This window comes from Zosterops lateralis (assembly GCF_965231275.1).
Source record: "Zosterops lateralis genome assembly, chromosome: 9".
Lineage (NCBI taxonomy): Eukaryota > Metazoa > Chordata > Aves > Passeriformes > Zosteropidae > Zosterops > Zosterops lateralis.
The window spans coordinates 2,410,191-2,431,318 of NC_139769.1; the positions used below are offsets into that span (position 1 = coordinate 2,410,191).

At 41.1% G+C, this 21,128-nt stretch overlaps 1 protein-coding gene across 1 annotated transcript; it reads right to left on the reverse strand.

Moving 5' to 3' along the window:
* Positions 1 to 102: 102 nt before the first annotated feature.
* ATG4C (autophagy related 4C cysteine peptidase) lies at positions 103 to 19,773 on the reverse strand. The gene is made up of 12 exons (XM_083867570.1): positions 19,688 to 19,773; positions 19,357 to 19,458; positions 17,011 to 17,141; positions 16,134 to 16,217; positions 15,276 to 15,509; positions 12,592 to 12,922; positions 10,643 to 10,713; positions 9,983 to 10,119; positions 7,785 to 7,863; positions 7,039 to 7,115; positions 4,041 to 4,160; positions 103 to 1,114 (listed from the first exon to the last, which is right to left on the reverse strand). The coding sequence occupies exons 3-12, from the start codon at positions 17,084 to 17,086 to the stop codon at positions 944 to 946; spliced, it is 1,380 nt and encodes a 459-aa protein (XP_083723696.1). The 5' UTR covers positions 17,087 to 17,141; positions 19,357 to 19,458; positions 19,688 to 19,773; the 3' UTR covers positions 103 to 943.
* Positions 19,774 to 21,128: the final 1,355 nt, after the last annotated feature.

The window sequence follows — 21,128 nt, forward strand, 5'->3', positions numbered from 1 at the left end:
TATTGCAAATAAACAGAGTATTCACACCTTACAATATTGGTTTAGATTCAGGATTATATTCACTCTTAGAGGATCTAATATTAATATAAAAGGCACATGCACTTCATGTTTTCAAACCTCTTTTATTTCCCAAGCAGCGTTAATATGGTTTTTTAAATATTGCATTTACTTTGTTAAAACATGAAACTCTTTCTGTACATTTGTTTGCAATCTGAGAACATACACCATCAAGTAATCATTTGTACAGTAACAACATGTATCAAAACAAAAAAATCATCACAGCCCAGAATCTTCCACATCCACCCCCCTTTGCTTTGATTTAAAAGCTGCTCTGGCAGGAGAAGCTTTGCCATTATGGTAGTTGAAACAGGAAACAAACACTGCTCTCTTCCAATAATTGTCTCCAGCTGCTTTGATTGGTTGCAGTTAATATTAATAGTATAACCTTTAAAAATTGTGGGGAAAGGTAATACTTTATCTTCACTCCTCATATTAAGGCTCCAAAGCAAGCTTAATGAGAAACCATTAGAAAGTCATACTGCTAAATAGTATCTTAACTCTCAATTCAGCCTATACAATTATGGCAGCAGTGCCAGTGACACTGACTCCTGATCCATCAACCTCACCTTTCCACAGGAACAACCTCTGGATGTGCCAAATCCCAGGCACAGCTGGCAGTCCTGGCTCAGAGCAAAGCTGCTCCCTTCACTACCACCACGGCACAGACACTCCTCCAGCCAGCAGTGAGCGAAAATAATTAGTACATACATTAATAACTGACATCTGAAAGACTTTTAACATATAAAACATTATCATCTTTATGAAAATAGACCAATTTCAGCACAGGCTTGCCTTGTTGGGAGAGGAATTCAGGAACATTTCTTAGAGTTAAAAGGGCAAGTGTTCTCCTGGACAGCTGCCGATGCTCTCGTGTAAAATGTCCTTAAAGCAAGACAAACTCCTCTGCACTAAATCTCTTTAGTCTTTTCTTTTCGTCCTCGGAGAAAAGGTCATTTTCTTCATGGAGTGGACTGGAAGCAAAGTCATAGTCTCTAGAATGACCCTTGACAAAAGTAAACAGGGGATATTTCTCCTTGCACGAAGAATTCAGCATCTACAATGTAAGACACAAACCAGATAAAACATGAATTGGGAATGGAGAAATACAGCAAGCACTGATACTCACCTGATGATGACTACCAAGCAAAAAATGCATTATTTTCATTATCTCATTAAACAAAAGCATTGCACAACCCAAATATTTCCTCCTCCTATTAGATATTTACTTCCTTCTCTCAGGTAGCTGCTAATTTCCCGCCTGTCCCTGGTTTTGAGCACACAGATCACCTGGATGTGCTGTCAGCCTCAGTGCAACAAAGAGAAAGATAAAAGGATAAAAGACAGAGGATAAAAACCTCTACAAAATGGTTAATGGCCATAAGGGTCTCCTCAAGCCCAGGTGTGAATTTTGCAACAACTGAGGATCCTGGGCAGGGATTTTTATTGTAGAATCAGCATGTGCAAGAATCAGTGTTTTTATTATCAAACACATTCACCAATGTAAATAAGGCAGTGAGGAGCACATGGCTCAAACCAGACTGGTGACAGTCACAGGCAACCAGGGTGCCCAAAATCTGTATTTATAAACCAGAAAACTGAGCATGGAGAAAGGAGGTGTGGGGAACGATAAAGACTGAAACAGATCAGCAAAACAACTTTGAGAGCAGATAAAACCTCACCAAATATTGAAAGATATTTCAGCCTTTCGGGGTGTTTTGTCCACTGATTTAATTTGTTTTTCTTACCTGCTTGGGAAAAACCAGCCCACTGTTACAGAGGCTGCAGAACTACATCAAGTTAGAGAAACGGAGTGTGCAGAACTAAAAATCACTGAGCACCATTTCAGGAGAACAATCAGTCTAAAACAGTAAAAAATCCCCAAAGAGATCTTTAAATAGTAAGGACTATTTCAAAAATGACAGTCAAGGGTTGAGGGGGTGCTTAAAAAATAAGAAAAAAATTAATAAATCCCAGTAAAATCCTGGGTTTCCACTGCCTTGTCTGTGTTCAGCTTTACTGAAACTTCCATCCTCCATGTACTGAGAGAGGTGAGGAAACCCTAAACACAGAAACTGGGCAAGGAAATGCCTCAACAAATTCCAGGGGAACCTGGTCAAAATCTGTGTAATTCTCATCACGTCTCATCTCAGCACTGACCACAGAGAACTTGAAACGCTAAACAACTTGCAAGTTTCCTCTAGACACCATTACAGTAAAAGATAAAGGAGTTTATTGATAAAGATCAGTATTTTCAGTATTTCAGTGTTACACTGTCACTGCAACAAGAATTCTCTGTGCTGAACTGAACCCACATTTAACCCTCCCTCAGCTTCAGTTCTTCTCTCATTTCTGCTACATTTGGGCCACAACCAGACACGTGCAGCTCTATAATAATCCCAAGGGATCATTTATTTTCTGGCATGGGTTTGGATAGGGAAACAACTCCCAGAGGGGAGTCTGAATGTGGTTTGGATGGAGTTGCATCCATCACTCCACTTGGGCCTCAGTTTTGATGCCCTAATTTATCTGTCTTCAAACATATAAGGCCCATAATGTTTATCTTCAAGTATTAAAGCTAAATCTTATCTCTCACCTATTATTACCCAAAAAAAAAAAAAAAAAAAAAAAAAAAGCAGGCAAAACCTGGATTTTTCAGTCCAGCCTCCACAGGGCATACACTGAGCTTTATAGTTCAACAGTTATCACACTACAATTGCAAACAAAGGAAAGAATAATGGAAGAGAAGGAAAACACAAAGGATGTGAAGGAAGGATTGCAAGATCAGTTGATCAAATGTTTCTGGCATTGTCCCTGTATCCAAACTTTCCTCTCTTCTCAAACTGATACTGCCTGAAATGGATTTACAGAAAATAATGCCACTAATATTAAAGAGCTCCTATCTAAACTACCTAGGGAAAATAACTCCAACACTTGGATCATCAAGAGTATTTTCACAAAGGGTGTTCAGGAAAAAACTGTCCTTAATCCTAAACTTGAAAGAACAGAAACAGGGAAATGGGAAAACGACAACTTCTACTGGAACTGATTTGTGATGAGATTTTTTTACTGTGTTATGACATTCTATGTGACAGAACAGGAAAACATGGAAGAACAGAAACTTCACTATTTAAACTTTCCATGGATCTGGCTGCTTAGAACTTCTTTAAATCTCTTTTCTATCTCTCTGAGTAAGAATCAAAGAAACAACTTCAGCATCAATCAGTATCTACTTATTATAATCAGCATTAAGTTAAAAAAGCTTTTTTGGCTGTAGTATTCATACCACTTATCAGCACATTCTCAATGCTGGACAAACATTAATTCCTTGTGTTAACTGCTATGCTTGGAATATTAACATTGAACCCATCCTTTTCACAGAGCATTTTCTGAACCCACCAAACACAGAGCAGCTCACAGAACACATTGATGCTGTTGCATTTCACACCCTCACATACTGAAGTAACTAAGGAGAAAAAAAACTTGATTCCAATTGGACCTAAATGAAAGCAGAGCAGAGTTTTTCCAGGGGAAGGATGGGGTCACACAGATTTGCTCCAACGAGAGCCCTGCACTTCCCAGCAGAAAGATCCCCTTGTGCTGGGGAGAAATAACAGCCTAATTTGGGTTTGCTCCAACATTTCCCTTCCTCTCCAGGGCCGGGTGGTCCCCACAGCTCCCCAGTGTCCCCGCGGGTCCCTGTCCCCAGCTCTGGGGCTGGAGGGGACATTGCCACTTCACGAGTGCCACCTCGTGGGCCCGCCCGGCCCGAGCTCTGACACCTCCCTGGCCCCGCCGGGCTCTGCTCGGCCTCACACGGGCACAGCCCCCTGGAATTAACACCGAGCTGCATTTCTGACAGCTGTAAATGCACCGAGAAACGCCACAGAAACAATCGGCTCTGCTCGGAAAGCTGAGTCTCCTCCCTGCCCCACACCCCGTCCTGGCTGAGGGATGATGGATTTGGGGAGTGCAGCACATACCTTGGTGATTTCTTCAGAAGCCTTCTCAAAGTCCTGCACAGTCCTACAGTAAAATCCTATCGTGCAGCTGGGATCCATTTTTTTGAATGACATCTTTTTGGGAGAAGGGCAGTGGAATGACTGCGAGTTTCCCCATGGAAAGACACAGAACACACAGTTACAGTCAGGAATGGCACAGATCCATGGATTTACTTTTGTCCCAACCAACAGCTTTAAAGCATCCAATCCCCTGCATCACCTGGATTAAACCCCAGCACACATTTTGGAAGAAATTTCTCCCACCCCCTGAAATATTCAAGTGATTCCAGCCTTCCCCAGCCGTGTAAAACCTCCTGCTGTTCAGGCTGCATTCCCCAAACTTCCCCACACACCAGATCAGTTTGGAATCTGTCAAAGCTCTGCTGCTCCCAGCAATACTTTATGAATATTCCCAAGGCAGAGAAGGTGAATGCTCTTCTGCAAATTGAATTTGTAACAGCTTTTGCACTATCTTACTGCTTTACTACCACTGCCCAGTGCCCCTTCCCTCCCCCAGCCTCTATAAAAGAGACATAATGGAATAAACCAACCTCATGCATTTTCCTTCAGTAAATGAAATGGGTTCAAAAACCCACAAAACACACAAAAAGCAAAACCATATTACAATGAGCCACAAGTAGGGAAAAACCAACCATGCCCTGCTTTACAAATGGGTTTTTCCTAACGTGAAATCTCTTTCCCTGACAGATGCTGCCCTGCCAGTGCTGTGAGCTGATACTTTTCAGCAGCCCTGCTGTAAGAGAAAACAAACACAAAACCCCCTTCCCCATGCTCCTCACTCAGTTTATGAGAGGAAAAATAAGTATATCCCATCTATCCTGAATTCTGGGGTTATTTATTACAGAAACTGCAGTTGTGGTGAAGCTCTTTGTCCAATAACTGCAATTATTTCCTCACTTGCTCTCAGAGGGACCCAGTCCCCTCTACTCTGCCTCTAACACCCATCATCCTCCCTCTATTAAATCCCTCCCTTTTTTTTTTTTTTTTTTGCCAATCACAAAAATCAACCCACAGAAGAGAGCACTGGTTCTCAAATCTGAGCGTAACCATCCCTGCAGCAGTTTTACACAATAAAATATATTGTTCTTTCCTGGTGATTACAAACCTGAGAGGTATTTCTGTAAAACCTCTGTTAAAAAATACCCACAGAGACGATTAGGGCTATTTCTGCAAGGCTGATTTTAGTCACTGCTTTTTCTCCTCGCTGTTCCAATTTTACAAACAGCAATTGTATTTTTAATGTTAATTCCTGAGTCATCAAATGCATAAAGAATCAAACCCTGCCTTCCACATCCCATTCCAGCAGCAACCCTGGAGTTGTGCAGGAGGTTTAATGCTGCACAAATCACTGCACAACAAAGAGAAGTGGGGAGGATTTTTTTTTTTCCCATCCCTCCAAACAAATGGATGCTGGAAGCCAATACACAGTAGATTGATTTCCAACTTATTCTGGACAATTTGTCAATTTTGAAAATACTCCCTACAGATAAATCTAACAAGCAACTATCCACACTAAGAAAGCAATTTCTGTTTACTTTTGACATTTCTGGACAAAGATATAATACTATTAAATGCACCAAGCATTAAATTGCAATCTATTTTCCGTCTGCAGGAAAACATTAGGATGAGATCAAGCCAAGCTGGCACCTTGCATACCTTCCAAACACAGCTGAAAACCTTGGTATTATTTAGAAATTCAGATTAATGCCAGCCTGCAGCACAATTTGAGGCTGAGTCATAGGAACAGAACCCAAAAAGATGTGTTTTTGTAACTTGGCCACTGCACCATAGCAGGACCTTAAGGAATTCAACTTCAGCTCTGCTGCTTTGTGCTATTCCCATCTTTTGTCTGGTTTTTCCCAAACTGTAAAATCTTCAGAGGCACTGGAGCAAAACACAGGGATGAGGATAAAGGGGAAGGATCTGGGGAATCATCCCAGGCTGAGCTGGCACTCACCAGCTCTTCCTCCAAGGATCTCAATGGGGCAAACCCAAAGGATCTCTGAACACACCCAAACTTCCTGCCTGGGATATTTTCTGACCCATTTTGCTGCTGTGTTCTTTTGCTTCACTCAGACCCTTCTCATTTTCTAGAGAATCTGCCACTCCTATATTATGTAACATGTTAATTCAAGAACAAATAACAAAAAATATGAAGTGTTTGCTTTAAGGACTTGGCATCAGCCCTTTGTGGGTCCTTTGAGATTTTGTATTTATATATGAATAGTTTTCCTGAACAGTATTTGATGGGATTTTGCTCCAGCTCTGCTCTGGAGCAGCTGCTGCTGTCCTGGCTGTGGATGCACCCTCAGGCTGTTCTTGCTGAACTAAGAGTGGCTGGAAGTTCACCTGAAGTTGGGCACAGGACCAAGGAGAGTTTGTGTGGGTGGCCCTGAGGATGGGACTGTGAGGGCTGAGGCCACTGAGCACTCCCTTACAGCTGATGATGTTTTCCCAGGGTAGCTGTAAATTGAGGTTTCTAATCAGCTCCTTTAGCTCCATCTATTCTCCTTGAGCTCCATCTATTTCCAGGCTCCTACTATTGAATACCACAGGAATTCTCCCTGATGTTGACTGTAATTTGAATTTAAATAAACATAAAAAGACCAAAAAGACAAACTATCAACCCCAAATCCAAACAGGTTTAAGATCTACAAAAAAATATAATCTGTTTTCTTTGATGGGAAATTACTTGAATGAAGTGATCATCTATTTTGGAGATTTTTATGAGCATTAAAAAGAAAACTGATGAAGATTAATGAAGTAAAAATTAAACCTCCATATTGAGATTTAACCTCTGGTCATTTTTGTTGATTATAGGCCTATAAAGAAGGGCAGGACATTGATAAATAACATGTAACTGTAAAACCATAAAGCTGCAGCTAGCTAGAACAGCTCTAAATAATTAGTGTTTGATTCATATGGGAAGAAAACAGTGCCAGCTCTATATCCATAGTACCTCAAGAGGGAAATCCTTTATGCTGACATCTACAAAAGATTGGCAGTAATGAGGATCCATGTAAATCAAACTGTCATCTGCAAGGACAAAACAGAAGACAAGTAATTCAAAAAACACCTTATTATTACACTGCTTACAATCCAATTTCTATGCAGAACAGCTGGAAAAAAAGCCAGTGAGTAACTGCTTGCCAGGCTGATACTCATTGACTGAAGCATAGGTTTTTGCAGGACAGATTAACTTTTGCATAATCAAATATGCTTGTATAAGCAGAATTTTTATAAAGTGATGAAACTGTCATTTAATTTTTGGTGATAAAATTACTTTTACAAACACACAATTATATTCTGGAGTTTGCATATGAAAAATGTATCGCCCTGCTTCATCCTGACAGCAAGAATATATTGCTTGTCATTTAAGCATCAACTAACACCACTTAAAGCAGGAGAGAGTAAATACCTAAATAAGAACTGCCAGGCAGGAACAGCAAACGCTCCTCAAGTTTGGTGAAACAGATAAATTATGCCTTGTTTATGCAACAAGGGAAATTAAATGTACATTTTACAGAATCCAATTACTCCGTGGGGTAAATGACAAATGGCTGGACTTGGGGAGATGTGATGAATTAATAAGGTGCTCATTTTACTATTTTAATCACGTTATTTCCCACTGCTTCGATATTAACTCCCTAACTCTGAGAGAAAAAAAAAAAATATTGAGGAGACATAACACAGTCAAACACTAACCTTGGAATCCAGCAAAGTAATAGGACTGCTTGGGTTTGCCACCAATAATGCCAACACAGTACTCCAGGCTTAAAATTCCCTAAAACAACAATGGGGAATCATTAGAATTAACCAAAGGATTAAACTGAATTAAAATATTTGCTCTTTTTGGTTTTTTTTTAAAGATCAACTCCATGACTTCCTGGGGCTTGACCAAAGTGAAACCACAGCAGCAGATATTCCAGAGAAAGTCCTCCCTTCCCATGAGATACCCACACGTTTTCGGGGAGGAGACAAAACATGATGTCACACATTGAGCACCAGTTCTTTAGTCCAAATATCCCGAAGCAGTGAGATTTACAGCTCTTTACACACATTTACATTCTGTGCCCCTGGGGACTCTCTTCTTTTTGCACTCAAAGGGACAAACCTGGCCAGAGCATCAACTCTGACATCCTGGGGAGAAATGCCAGTTGAAGTCAAGAGTAATTACAAGGTCCAGCTCCAAAAACAGCTGCCCCCACATCCAGGGAGGAGAAAGAAACACATCACAGAAGAGCCCCAAAAATCTCCCTGGAGGTTGCCTGGGAGGGCAGAGGAACCAGAACTATCTGAAGGCAGAACTTTTGGGAAGGGAACAATGCTAAGTGTAAGTAGGGAACTTTTCTTTCAATAAAAAAAGAGTAATAGTGTCAGACTACCAATATCAAGGCTCCTCAATTTAAAATCTTCCCTGCTTAGACAAGGATAAAGTCACTTAAAAGCCTCCTCTGAGATGCTACAGAGTCAAATCCAGCATGGTTTATACAGGTTAAGGAAGTGATGCTTATTTAAAATACAAATGAGATGGTTTCCTTAGAAAACTTATTTAAAATATAAATGAGAAGGTTTCCTTAGCAAATGCTCACAGAACATTCAGGCAGATCAGAGGCAAAGGCTCCAAGGAGGGCAGAGCAAAGAGGGAGCAAAGCTCAGAGTAATGGATAACTGTTTAATCTACGGCAAGCTTCTTGTTTATCAATTTTGACCCATAAATATAAAATCCTTTGTAGAAATTACCTCTTGTGCTACATTCTAAAATCTGCATTTTTAACTTAAAGCCAGACTCCAAGAAATGTGGCCACTCCTTGGGAACAGTCAAGGCAGACCCTGGAGTGACTGATTCAGCAATTGAGAGCTGGAAAGGGCAGGAACAGCCTTGGCAAGGGAGCAGCAGGAATCACTCAGTGGAACCAGCTGAAAACTAAAACTTTCCCAAACCAACTGCCTGAAAATACAAGGAAAATCATCAGGGAAGAACAACAATTTAAGTTCACAGCTTAAAAGCCTTCACCAGTCTGTCTTCTCATGGCAGTAAAGATCAAAATGTTTTCCTGAAATGTTACAGTGAAGAGACAGCCACAAGATAAATCATGTTACAGACTCGGCTTTTGTTCGTGCTGCTGCACTGGGGTAGTTAGAAATGAACCCCAAATTTAAAGACAGATAAAGACGAGCATGGAAAATGAAATAAAAGCAACAGGGCTAAGAAAACAAGCCCTGCTCTAAGAGGGGCAGAGGCAGGATTACAGCACATCCTCAAGTGTCTGCAGAACCTCTGCTAAAAAAAACACAGCACAGACCTTCTTCCCTCTGCCTTCTCCTTGAGTTTTCCTTCTTTCCAGCTCATTTTTACTGCCTGCTACTCCTGCATCCCCATCCTCAGAAACATTCATACAGACAGTGAAAAAGCAATTAAAGCAGTGAATAAAAATATCAAATAATTCTATGAGAACAAAGAGACAAAAGGAAATGGGAAGAACAGACAGGCAACAACTTTAAACCATTTGAATCATTTTCTTATTTAAGAAAACAAGAAACAGAGTAAGGAATGGAGTGTATTTATATTTTAAAATGCTGCCTGATCCTTAGTTACATATGCTATTAGAGTCCTGCTAGATTAAATTACCATTTGTAATTTGAGGCAGTGCATTAATGTCTTTTCAGGTGGCTGCTGGAGGAGCAGGACAGTTATCACTGCTTTACCAAGGGACATCATGTGCTCTGCAATTATGTCTGATCTTGTAATAGGGAAATTTCAAATCTGTAAAGTCAAACTTTACAACCTTCAACTGTAAAATCCCCACCACGCGTTTAATGGGGAGAATCACCCTCGTGAAGTGGCTTTTCATATCCCCTTGTGCTCCTCTTTGAGCAATGATTGGACTCTGATTTCATACCTTTACAAACTCCAGGTAGTCTGTGTTTGTTCTCTCCCCACCGAGTCTCACGGGCACCAATATAATCACGGCTTTTGTGCCTCCTTTCCCAGAGTCCAGCACAGAGCACTGCCTGTCAATGACATCCGAGCTGTAGACTGAGACACACAGAAATATTCACAGTTCAAACACAACCTGCAGCTTTTACAGATACAGCTCCAACAAAAAGTGTCCTAAAACACAACCCGGGTGACTCAGAACCAGTGCTGAGCCTCCTCATTCCCAGAAATATTTTGTGGAATGGGAATTGCTGCTGCTCAGTTGCAATGCCAAGGAAATGCAGGAGGGGTAGGTGAGGAGAAAGCCAATAAATATTTATTGCTGCATATAAACTTCTAAAAGGAATAATTAAAACTTGAAAGCTTCCAACTAACAGAAATATCTATGTGTAAAAAGAGAAGAGGCAATAATTGATTTGCTGATTTGGAATTCCACTATAAAATACCAAACAAGCAATGAACAATCTGCACATATCAAGAGCCCCTTTCTCTACATAATCTCAATTTTGTGGATCCACTTCATAGGGATTTTTTTTTCCTTTAAAGCTCTATTGTTAAGTGCTAACTAAAAAGCATAAAAAGAATCTAAAATGTTTGAAAAAATCTACAAAATCACAGTTACCTGTACAATCCTGAGCAACATAGACTGTAACTCCTTGCAGCTCAGGGTCTCTTGCTTCTTCAACAGCTTTTCTAAGTACAAACACAAATTAAAATTCATTTAAAAAAATTAACAATAAACAAACAAATAATTTGGGTTTTTTTGAAAGAGGTTGATTTTAACTGTTTGTGAGAGTTTTTTGTTTGTTTGGGTTTTTATAGGGGTTATTTTGTTTAATTCAAGACACCTTCCCTTCCTGATAAACACAGGTGGTGGGGTGGGATTTTTGATTTGTTTTTAAACACTGGATACCAAGATTCAGCCTGTATCTTCCATGGATATCTTGGCACCATGTTTTTCCCAAGCCAAGATGACAATCTCTGGCTACTCAGAAGAAACACCAAACCCACAAGAAAAGGCCCCAAATCCCACATATAATAACTTACAATAAAATTTATATTCAGTACTTTATTTCTTTCTGTTTATAACCATTTTCTGTCATGTGTGTTAATGATAACGATGAAGTTTGCTGACAAAAATCCTATTTTCAACTCATCAGATCTCTTTATTTGACCTCAGTTCCTATAACAAGCCACAGATTAGCACCTGGAAATAAAAAGTTTCACCAAAACTTTCAAAAAGGTAATTACAATATTAGACTCTGCTCAAAAGACTAAGAATAACAGACCTAAAAAGTAAAAAGAAAATACAAGTGGATAGTCAGAACCATCATCATCAACCAGGGACAACATCTGTAAAAAAAGGGAACTGCTCAAAATAGAGGATTTACCTTTGAGTTCAAACACACACCTGCATTAAATGCTCACTATCCCTTTATTCCCCACTATATTTTGAGGACTTGTTTAATGCAGCCATTCCCAAGTTATGAGGGAGCTGTACATTGTTAGTGCTGCTGGAAGAGAGAAAAGATCCAAGAAAGGAAACTCTGCAGGGCTGGAAATCACCCCTGGGGTTGTGGTGAGTGTAACTCTGCACCAAACCCCTCCTGCTCCCATTAGGGAGACAAAAAATTTCATACATAATTTATTTAAGGAAGCAAAAAATTTTGACTGTTTTCACCATGAGAAAAAAGTAGAATAAAACACATTAAAAATGCTCAACTCCTACATCCCTGTTTGTATCTGCAGGGATGCACACCTGATTATTTCAGTGCAGCTGCACTTCAGATTAACACAACATTTACACTAAATATCAATTTCTTCTATTTTTATATATATAAAAATATATAAATGCATGAACTTTGCCTTCTGCTGCTTAAATGATTTATTAGCGATTCAGTTTATAGGTAAACTGGAACCCACTAAAAAAATAAACATATAAGACTACAAAAAAAGCCCCAAAACATTCAAAGACTTGGATCTCAAGGCTCACAGCATGGAGAAATTTGACTTTCGACTTTTTTTTTTAACCATGCTGAATGTCACAGACCCTTTACTTTTACTGGGATATAATTATAATATTAATAGTCCCATACATTTACAGTTTCACAAGAATTTGATGTGTGCAAAGAAATGCTGAAAACATCAATTTTAGCTCTGACATTTCATTACACTATCAGTACATTACAGCCCCCAGGTTACAGTATAAAAAAAAAAATCTCTAATGTTATGCATGTTCCAAGGTTGAAAGAGTGGTTAGTTTTTAGAAGATTTCATTAAATGCAGCTCTACTTAAAAAGGTTTGGGAGAGGTATTTGAGACTCTACAAGAAAACAGGAATGTTGTGGTTTTTTCCTGAAAAAAGGTTGACAAAAGCTCAGCATTCAGTTCCTGCACCTATTTCCCTTCCTGCCTGTGAAAAAGCTCTGGAATTGCTGCTGATATGGGTGTTTTACAAAGCCAATAATGAACAGTTTGCTGCTCAATTAGGCTGAAGCAATCTCAGGACACTCAGAAATGCTCCTGTGTGATGTGACAAAGGAAAGGAGCAGAGAACTGCAGGTGTTTTACCTCAGAATGTGCGCGACCACGGCGGGCCCGTACCAATCCCCCGCCGTCTTCCCGGATTTCTTCCCGTACTCTATCAGCTGGTGCAGCCCAAAGGCTGCCAGGGGGCAGTCACCAAACCAGGAGATGATTTTCCTGTGATAAACTTCATTCCTCATCTCGGTGACATCCCGGTCCCTCCTGGCTGGGCGGCGCCGGGGCCGGGGCAGGATCTTGGGGTCCCTCTCGGCCGTGAGCGACGCCTCGAAGGAGGCCGTGAGCTTCCTCACCGTGCTGCTGGTCCAGGACTCTGAGTCAGAGCTGTCCATGTCCAGGGCTTCTGGCCACACCCAGGCTGCAGCAGCAAAAGGGAAAATACATTTTAACACAAATTAATATTAATTGTATGGCACAATAAGCAAAGCGCTTCTTTTCGTCTCTCACGCGATCCTTAAAGCAATAATGTGGATTTTATATGTGAACAAAGAATTTAAAGAATTTAATTTCCTGGTGACCATCCCAGTCAGCTGAATAAACAAGATACACCTGATTACAGGTTAGAACTCTCCTACATATTAAATATATGAACATTACTTCAATGCTATCTGAAAACCTTTTATCTGCATCAAACAAGAAGTTTCAAAAGCTCTTAATTCTTCTTATTTTTCAGCTATTAAAAAAACAGGCAGAGCTGAGGAATTACTGATGTAAAAGCAAACATTTCTTCCTGGCAAAATGGCAAAGGAGATCAGCAAAAAAACAGGCAGGATTTTTTGTTCACTAAATTTTTTAATGCTTTTAGGTTCTGAAGCAAACTTGTTTAAATATCCTTCAGTCTTTTCCAGCTGAAGGTTTCCCTATGGATGATGCATCCCACACAGCATTCCTCCTCCAGAATGGGGTTCAGAGTCCCAGGGAAGGTGCCTGGAATTCTCCACAATTCCAACAAATACTCCCAACACAGACCCAGCTCAGTGTAACATCCTCACAGGCCTTGCTTGTCCTCTCAGCTTCACCTTCCAGTCAGTGTCTCAAGCACAGGCATATCAGCGTAAAACTTCATATCTAAAATCAAAACTCATTCACAACCACACTCAGCAATATCTGGAACATTCCACATGGCAGTGGAAGTGTAAATATCTCAGCTAGAAACTTCAGGCAAGTTTTGCTTCCTAACAGAAACAGCACCATTAAACGAGAATGAAAACATCTCTGGGAAAAGAGTAAACAGCCATGAAAAACTTCCTGTAAACACCTAAATATGTTTCCAAAGCTGCCCAGACCTCATAAAAAGCTTTTCAAAAGATAATTCACCAGCTGTCAGAAGACCAAGTGAGGAGCAAAGTAGCCCAGAAAGACCATCCTTACTCCATCTTTCTGTGGAATTTGGATTGCCACAGGAACAAGAGCACTTTGGAATCACCCCATCACCCTCCAAATTAGGGTACAAGGGGGACATGCAAGGAATTCTTTGGAACCATGGATTTTAAAGATAGAAACCTGAGGCTTTTTTGTTTGGGGTTACTTCCAAATGAGCCATTACACACTCCTGCTCCCAGGGAGTCTTCTGGGCAGATCTTGAATTTCTTTTAAATGTATGTATAAGAAAAGTGATATTTAAGGGACTTGTGTTCTCAGCAGAAGTATTTACACACTTTTTGATATGTGCAGTCGGTTGAAAGAGATCAAGAGTGTTTTATGAGTTAAATATGTACAGCCAAAGGCACATTCACTGAGCCAGTCCCACAGCTCAGTCCTGACTCTCCAGAACAGAGAGTCTGTGGTGCAGCTGGGCTGGGACCTTGCTCCCAGCTGACATCAGAGCTGTGCAGGGCAAAGTGTCATCAAAACAGCCTTTCAGAAGGTTCTTCTGCTGAAGTGTCCCTGAGATCCCACAAATGGCTGAGGAAACAATGCCCTGTGTTCTCTCCACCCCCCTGGGGTGGCTTCAGGCCCATGCCTTGGGTCATTCTGAAGCAAGAAATGGATGATTGTTATGGAAGGGACTGGAAATGGGATGGAAAGAAAAGGTGTTTAATTCTGACAACCTCAAATACTTCTCTGCAGGACAGGGCTCAGCCTGGAAGAATGAGGAGGACATGGACACTCAGCCTGTGACAGCAGAAAGTGTTCCACAGCTCCCAAAGCTTCAGCTGGCTGTGACTGAGGGAGGACTTTGAGACAAAGGTGAGGAAAAAAGTAAAGTTCCTCCTTAAGTACATGGGGGGAAGGGAAGGAATGACACAGTGAACATCTCCACATAGAGAATGATGTATTGGAGTTAGATTAGAATCCTTTTAGGAACTCAATATATTAACAGCAGAAGAAATTCAATAATGGACAACTTTAGAACTGATAAAAGAACATCACTTCTGCCATAGCCCACAGCTATGGGCTGGGGAACTCACTTCTACATCTGGAGCTCAAGAAAGAGTCCAATTTCCAGAGAACTGGGCATGTGCATGGGTAAGAATACCCAGGTAGGAGGATCTCATTTTTGTGATGTTTGAACTCACACTTGGATATTGGGAACTCGGCTGAAGTTTGCTTTGGCACACTTTGGTTCTCAAAAATGGAACCTCAATCTCTGGTGCAACGGGACAATTCCAAAAGGAATGAGGAGCCCACAGCCCTTCAGATTTGGGATAAAAAAAGGCCATTTTGGCCTCTTCAGAATGCAAACACAGAGATCTCCTCTCCTAACTCACCTCTGCCAAGGAAGTGAAGCATCAGACCCTGAGCCAGCAGCATCTGCCCCGTTCTGAGCGTGCAGCCCCAGCCACAGTCAGTGGTCAGAGCAGAGCCCTGGATCTGAGGGAATTCCTCTCTGTAGGTCAGCCAGATCCTAGAGATGAAATCTCTGCGGAACTCCTCGACGTTCCCCGAAATCTCCGTCTGGAGTTTATCAAAATTGGACCCATCTGCAGAGAGCTCCCCAGACTCTGAAAGGCAAAGAACAGTTTAAGCTCTAATTTTTCAAGGGACTTCTGTTAATAGAAAGCAAATATCAAATTTAGTAGCAAAACGGATTTACAAAAATTCACAATTGCCTCAAATACAAGAAAGGAAAATTGGAAGGCAAACAGAACAGAAATGTGCCAGGTGAATTAAAAAAAAAAAGAAAAATCAAAAGAACAATGCAGACACCACTGTGCCAGTGGAATCACTGACCTACAAATAAGTGCTTAATTCACCCAACTGTGAATGGTCAAATAAAGAGAGAGACTTTAAAATCTGCACACTGGAAAGTGCAAACAAAGGTGTTGGTGTAGTGACCCTGAGCAGGTATTGCCACTGTTTCCATATGGAGTTTTTTAGAAAGAAAATCTCCAGTTGATGGTAAATGAAGTGCAAATTGCAATTTTTTTCAGAAAGCACAAGGTTTTGGTGTAAAATCTGAATAAAGCAGGTTAGAATGGGTTGCATTGGAGCTAGACATTTAAATGAGTATTTTTTAAGCTTTTCATATTTACATTTTGGATTTGGCAATTGTTAATGCCAGTCTTTCTAGAAGATTAAAAACACCTTACTCCTGCTGAGGAATGGGTGAAGTGCTCTGTACTCACCCTCAGTTTTGAAGTGGTAACATTTTCCCAGCAGAAAGACTGGAGAGTTCCTGCTGAAGTAAGTTTTTGTTTTCAACACCCAACCTAGAGCAGATGCAAAACAAATACAAATTTGTGACTGAACTTTGCAAAAGGAAATGCTCACGGCATCTGGCTAAGCCAAAGATAACCCTTGAAAGGAGAATTTAAAGAAAAGCATTGAAATTGGGGTTTGGTCTCATAAAAAAAAAAAAAAATCCATCTACTATTCCTTTTCAACCATGTGACAGCCTTAAAGAAACCAGAAAAAAAAATCTTATCATCTTGTCAGATATCTCCAAAACTCAGTTATGATTAATAAAGTTTAGCAGAAATCTGGTGGTAAATCTGAGCAACTTCAGTCCTAAAGAGAAAGCAGAAAATCAAGGACAGATTACTAAGGGCACACTTGAAAATCTGGTTGTTCATAAACAAATTATTGATGTTCAGATGAGGAAAAAAAATGTTACTCAAGGGTAGATTCTTCAGTGGAGTTTGTATCTCACACATCATCCTACTTTTTTTTCCCACAAAACATTTATAAACAAAAAAAACATTGTGCAGATGATTCCATATTATCCCTGTTTAAAAGCCTGTGCAAATCTAGAATAATTTAGAGAATATATAAGCTATTTCCAAAAGAAGCCATTTAAAATGAAATTATGAAAGATTTATTCGAAAAAAATGAGAAGCTAAAGAAGGTTTTTAGTGGGGCTAATTTATAACATCAAAGGAAAAAACTGTTTCAAGGGCCACATTGCATTTTTAGTATTAATTAGATATGACTCCATTCATGTCAACAAGAAACACTCCATTCCTTTTAACGAGGACAGACCTCACCACACTCTGCCCCACTTACTGTATTTCATGTTGTGCCATGCAGACATAAACTTTGATTTGATCTTTTCTACTTCATCTGTCCCCGTGGCCTCCATATTCAAACTGTAGAGAAAAAGCCATCGCTGTCCTGTGAGGCTTTCAGCTCTGCTGCTGCAAAAACCAAAATATACAAACACTCAGCATCCCCCACTCAGGCACTTAAGCCCCAACATGGCCAGAAACAGCAATAAACTCACAGAATCCTCCACCAGCAGGCACTGAGAAGCAATCCCGTGTCCCATGAATAAGTAATCAAATAATTTAATTCCAAATATACACCAATAAAAGCACTACACAAAGCTAAATAAAAGATAATGTTCTCCAGCAGCTCTGCCTTGCACCACGAGCTGCTCCAGAGCACAAAAACCTGTGCTGGCAAACCAGCACAATCAATTTTGTGAGGTGGAGAGCTGTGGTGCAGCTCACCAAGTAGAAAAGATGCTGTTCTGTTCTGCTGGAGAGAAAACAAAAAGCACTTTTTTTGGTTTTAAAATGCACCACAGTGCAGGTGAATTTTGTAAAAACTGATAAAATTTCCAAGGAAATGCACCTTTACTGGTTCTTTCTGTGCTGCAAGATAAGGCAGATTTCAGCTCAAAAGCAACCTAAAGTGGCAATAATTGGTAATAAATAAATAAATAGGTAATTGGTAATGCCTTTATCCCTGTTGCTATAAATCTGGGAAAATGGGACAGAACCCCCTCCACAGTCCAGCTGCCCCATTTGTAACAGGAAATTTGTTATTAATTAACAGAACTTCCCTCACCATTGTATTCTGTCAATGGATCACCTTGAAATACTTGACACAGAAAGTTTTCTTCCTGGTCTTTGGTGGCCCAAACCCTTCCACAGACAGGTGAAAAATTAAGAGCTCCTGCTTCAACAGCAGCTCTTGTGGGACACCAAAAGTTGATCAAGAGTGGGACATCACTGCAACCTCCACAGAAGTTTTATTTAAGTTCTGACAGCACCAGCTGATAACATCAGAAACAGTGAACTTCCTCATTTAGTTAATAAACCTGGGCCAGGAAAAACCCTCCTTTCTTTAAAGGGAGTGTCTAGAACTGTATTTACCTTTCCATGTGCTGTTCTCCACGGAACAGGGATCAAAAGCAGGACAAAGACTGAACTGTGTCACTTCTCTCCACTGGGAACGTGTTTTAAGCAAACCCAATCACTGACAGTGTAATTAAGGAGAGGGTGAAGATGTCACAGCATCCTCTGAGCCTGAGGGTGCTCACACAGATCCACCTTTTGGGGATCTGCAATCCTGGCTGCCCAAACCACCCCGAGCACATTTTCCCACTATTCCCTCCTATTACTTCATATAAATCTGTTTTTTCACAGAATAAGAACCAATGCCAACTCAAAAACATGAGTTTTTCTAGTGAAAATAACGAGTGTCTACATCCCTGCTATGATCAGCCTTGTGTTAAGCTGAGGAAGGAAGAAAAGGAAAATTTCAAGCTGGGTTTTAACTTCTTCCTGCCTTTTCCCCCCTCTTTTTTCTGTAGGAATAAAAAGGAAAGCCTGACTGTATCACCAGCTCTAGACAGCAAAGCTGATAAAGATGAACTTCCTCAGGAGATGTGTTTGGTCCTGTCTTCCCTCTCATGATTCATCATTTATAGAGGCATCACTGATTGCCTTGAGAACCAATTCCTATAAAAGCTTCCTCTGGCTAAAATTAGAAATGAAACAAACTCCACAGTGCTGAAAGGGCCTAAAGACAAAATTATGTTAATGAGAAAGAAGCTCATTTTCTTTTAAAAGACAATGGTCACCACAACACATTTATCTTTCCTCACGGTACATTTCTTCCCTGACATTATGCTAAAGATGCAAAAAAAGCCTTCCAAGAATGCTAGCACAAATAAAGTGTAATTTTTTCACAGGGAAAACACAAGTTCTTCCCATCAATGTGAGAAAGCATCGCTAAGACTTCCACTGAAATTAATGGAACAGCACCAGAGAAAGTCCCAGGGAATACAGAATGAATCCTAGTGGGTTTTAATATCAAATAATCAAATCCAAACCGAATGGTTTTATGAAGTTCTTTAGATGCACATCACGAGGGTGATGATGTTCCCTGAGGGAGCAGCAGGACACGGCTGGACTCGAACCCCAACTCTGCCCATCCCGAGGGGATCAAACCCGGGAAAAACACCCCAAAACCCCCCCAAAAACACCTTTTGTTTCCATAAACGCCACGAAAACAACGCAAACTGCCCGTGAGACCGCAGCGGGACGGATGAATGAAGCCTCAATGGGATAATTACAAGATGTATTATCTGTTATTAATTAAGACTTTGGTCTTCATCTGTACCTTGGAGGAGCCCGGAGCGGCAGCGGCGACGCTCAGCCAAACCCACACGGAAGAAGGACGGGGATCGGCGGCCGGAGGTCATTTCTGAGGAGCTGCAAACACCTACGAGGACAATTAGAAACGACACTTTTTGAAGGCGGCTCGGAAAGAGAACCAGATCAGTCCTTAGTCCCGCAGCAAGGAGGGAACACAGGACCCGCAGCCGAGCAGGAGCCCCACACGCACCGTGGGAAGGGGATCGGCGGCTCCCGGCCCCACAGGCCACGGCCGAGCCCGAGCCGCCCCCGAGGAGAGCGGAGAGCCCGTCCCGCCGCCGCCGCCCGCCGCTCACCCCTCACGGAGCCGCCTCCGCCATGGCCGGGGCCTCCCGGCGCTGCTCCGGCCGCGGCGCCGCGGCGCGCGAACTACAACTCCCGGCGGGTGCCGCGGCAGGGGCGCGGCGGGACGGGCTGTGGGGCCGCGCGCGGGGCACGCTGGGAAGTGTAGTCTGGCGGGAGGGAGGAAGAGGCCGGAGGAAGAGGAGGGAGGAAAAGGATGGAGGGGCCGGGCTGCGGCTGGGAACGAAATCCCGGGAAGGAGAGCAGAAATCCCAGTCCCTTCACGAGCTCTGAGACTGTCCTTTAACAGCGTTTCTCTTTTTTTTTTTTTCTTTTTTTTTTTTTTTTTTGAGGGGGTGGTTTTTGGGTTTTTGGGGTTTTTTGTTTTTTTGGGTTTGGTTTTTTTTATGGTTTTCTTTTTCTTCTTTTTTTTTTTTTTTTTGTGCGTGTGGTTTTTTTTTTGATGTGGTTTCTTTCTTTTGGTTTAGGTGTTTTTTTTTTGTTTGTTTTTTTTTTTTTTTTTGGGTGTTTCGTTCTTTTTTTGTGTTTGTTTGTTTTTGACTGTGTTTTTTAATTCCGTGCCTTTTGATTCCTCCACTGCAGAATGCCTCCCATATCTCCAAACTCCCATAAGGATTTCAATTTCCAGCCGAAATACCCAGCTGAGTGTGCTCTGATTCAATTCTCTCCTGTATTTCCTCTCTGAAAGTCCCATCCAAACCACTGCATCTCTTCTCACTCTCCTGAGGGTTTTTAAAGGTTTTTTTAAAAAGTGTTTTTTAAAGTAGGTTCTTCATTAATCTGTTTGTCTTAAGCTGCTTAAAAATACTCATTGGCTGTATCTGGAGCTGAGAGCTTAACAGAAAAAAAAAAAAAAAAAAAAAAAAAGTGGAGGATTTGTGGAGGATTGAGTTGAATTTCTCAACTGTCTGGAAGTGGCATTAGTGCTCCACATCCTGAGAAGGGTGATATTATTCCTGTTTTTCCTGGTACTCACCAGCCCAATTTTGGGCTCATGAAACACAGTCCTGTGGGGTTTTTTTTCCCCATTTTGTGATTTTACTGCCTTCTGCTGGTCAGAGAGGATCAGGCTGAGCTTAATTTCTTATGATCAGCCCATGATCTAAAATTTAGCTGCAGTGCCAAGTGCCAACAATGGATGCTTTGTGTGTGTGTATTGGCGTTTGTTGTTTTATTTTCCTGCAGCCTCATGGATATATTTCACATAGGAGGTTGATCAGTAAAGAGGATTGGAGGGTTTAATGTGCAGACTACATCTTGTTCCAAAAGCCTGCTCTTGGCTTGAAGTGGTGATGTAGCAGATCACCTTTCTAATCCTACCCTGCCTTTCAGCTCCCTGCTTGCCCTTTGCTCCCAAGAGAAAGAAAAAAAATATTTAAAAATAAAAACCCTGTGGCTGTTTGCATAAATTCACAAAGCCTATGGCAGTGCAGA

Bases quoted from the DNA above. Each gene is read 5' to 3' on its own strand.
- ATG4C (XM_083867570.1), bottom strand. From the start codon at position 17,086: ATGGAGGCCACGGGGACAGATGAAGTAGAAAAGATCAAATCAAAGTTT. The intron at 16,218-17,010 runs GTAAGTGGGGCA...CATCTGCTCTAG, and splicing joins ATGGCACAACATGAAATACA to GTTGGGTGTTGAAAACAAAA. The intron at 10,714-12,591 runs GTAAAACACCTG...GTTTGTACTTAG, and splicing joins GTGGTCGCGCACATTCTGAG to AAAAGCTGTTGAAGAAGCAA.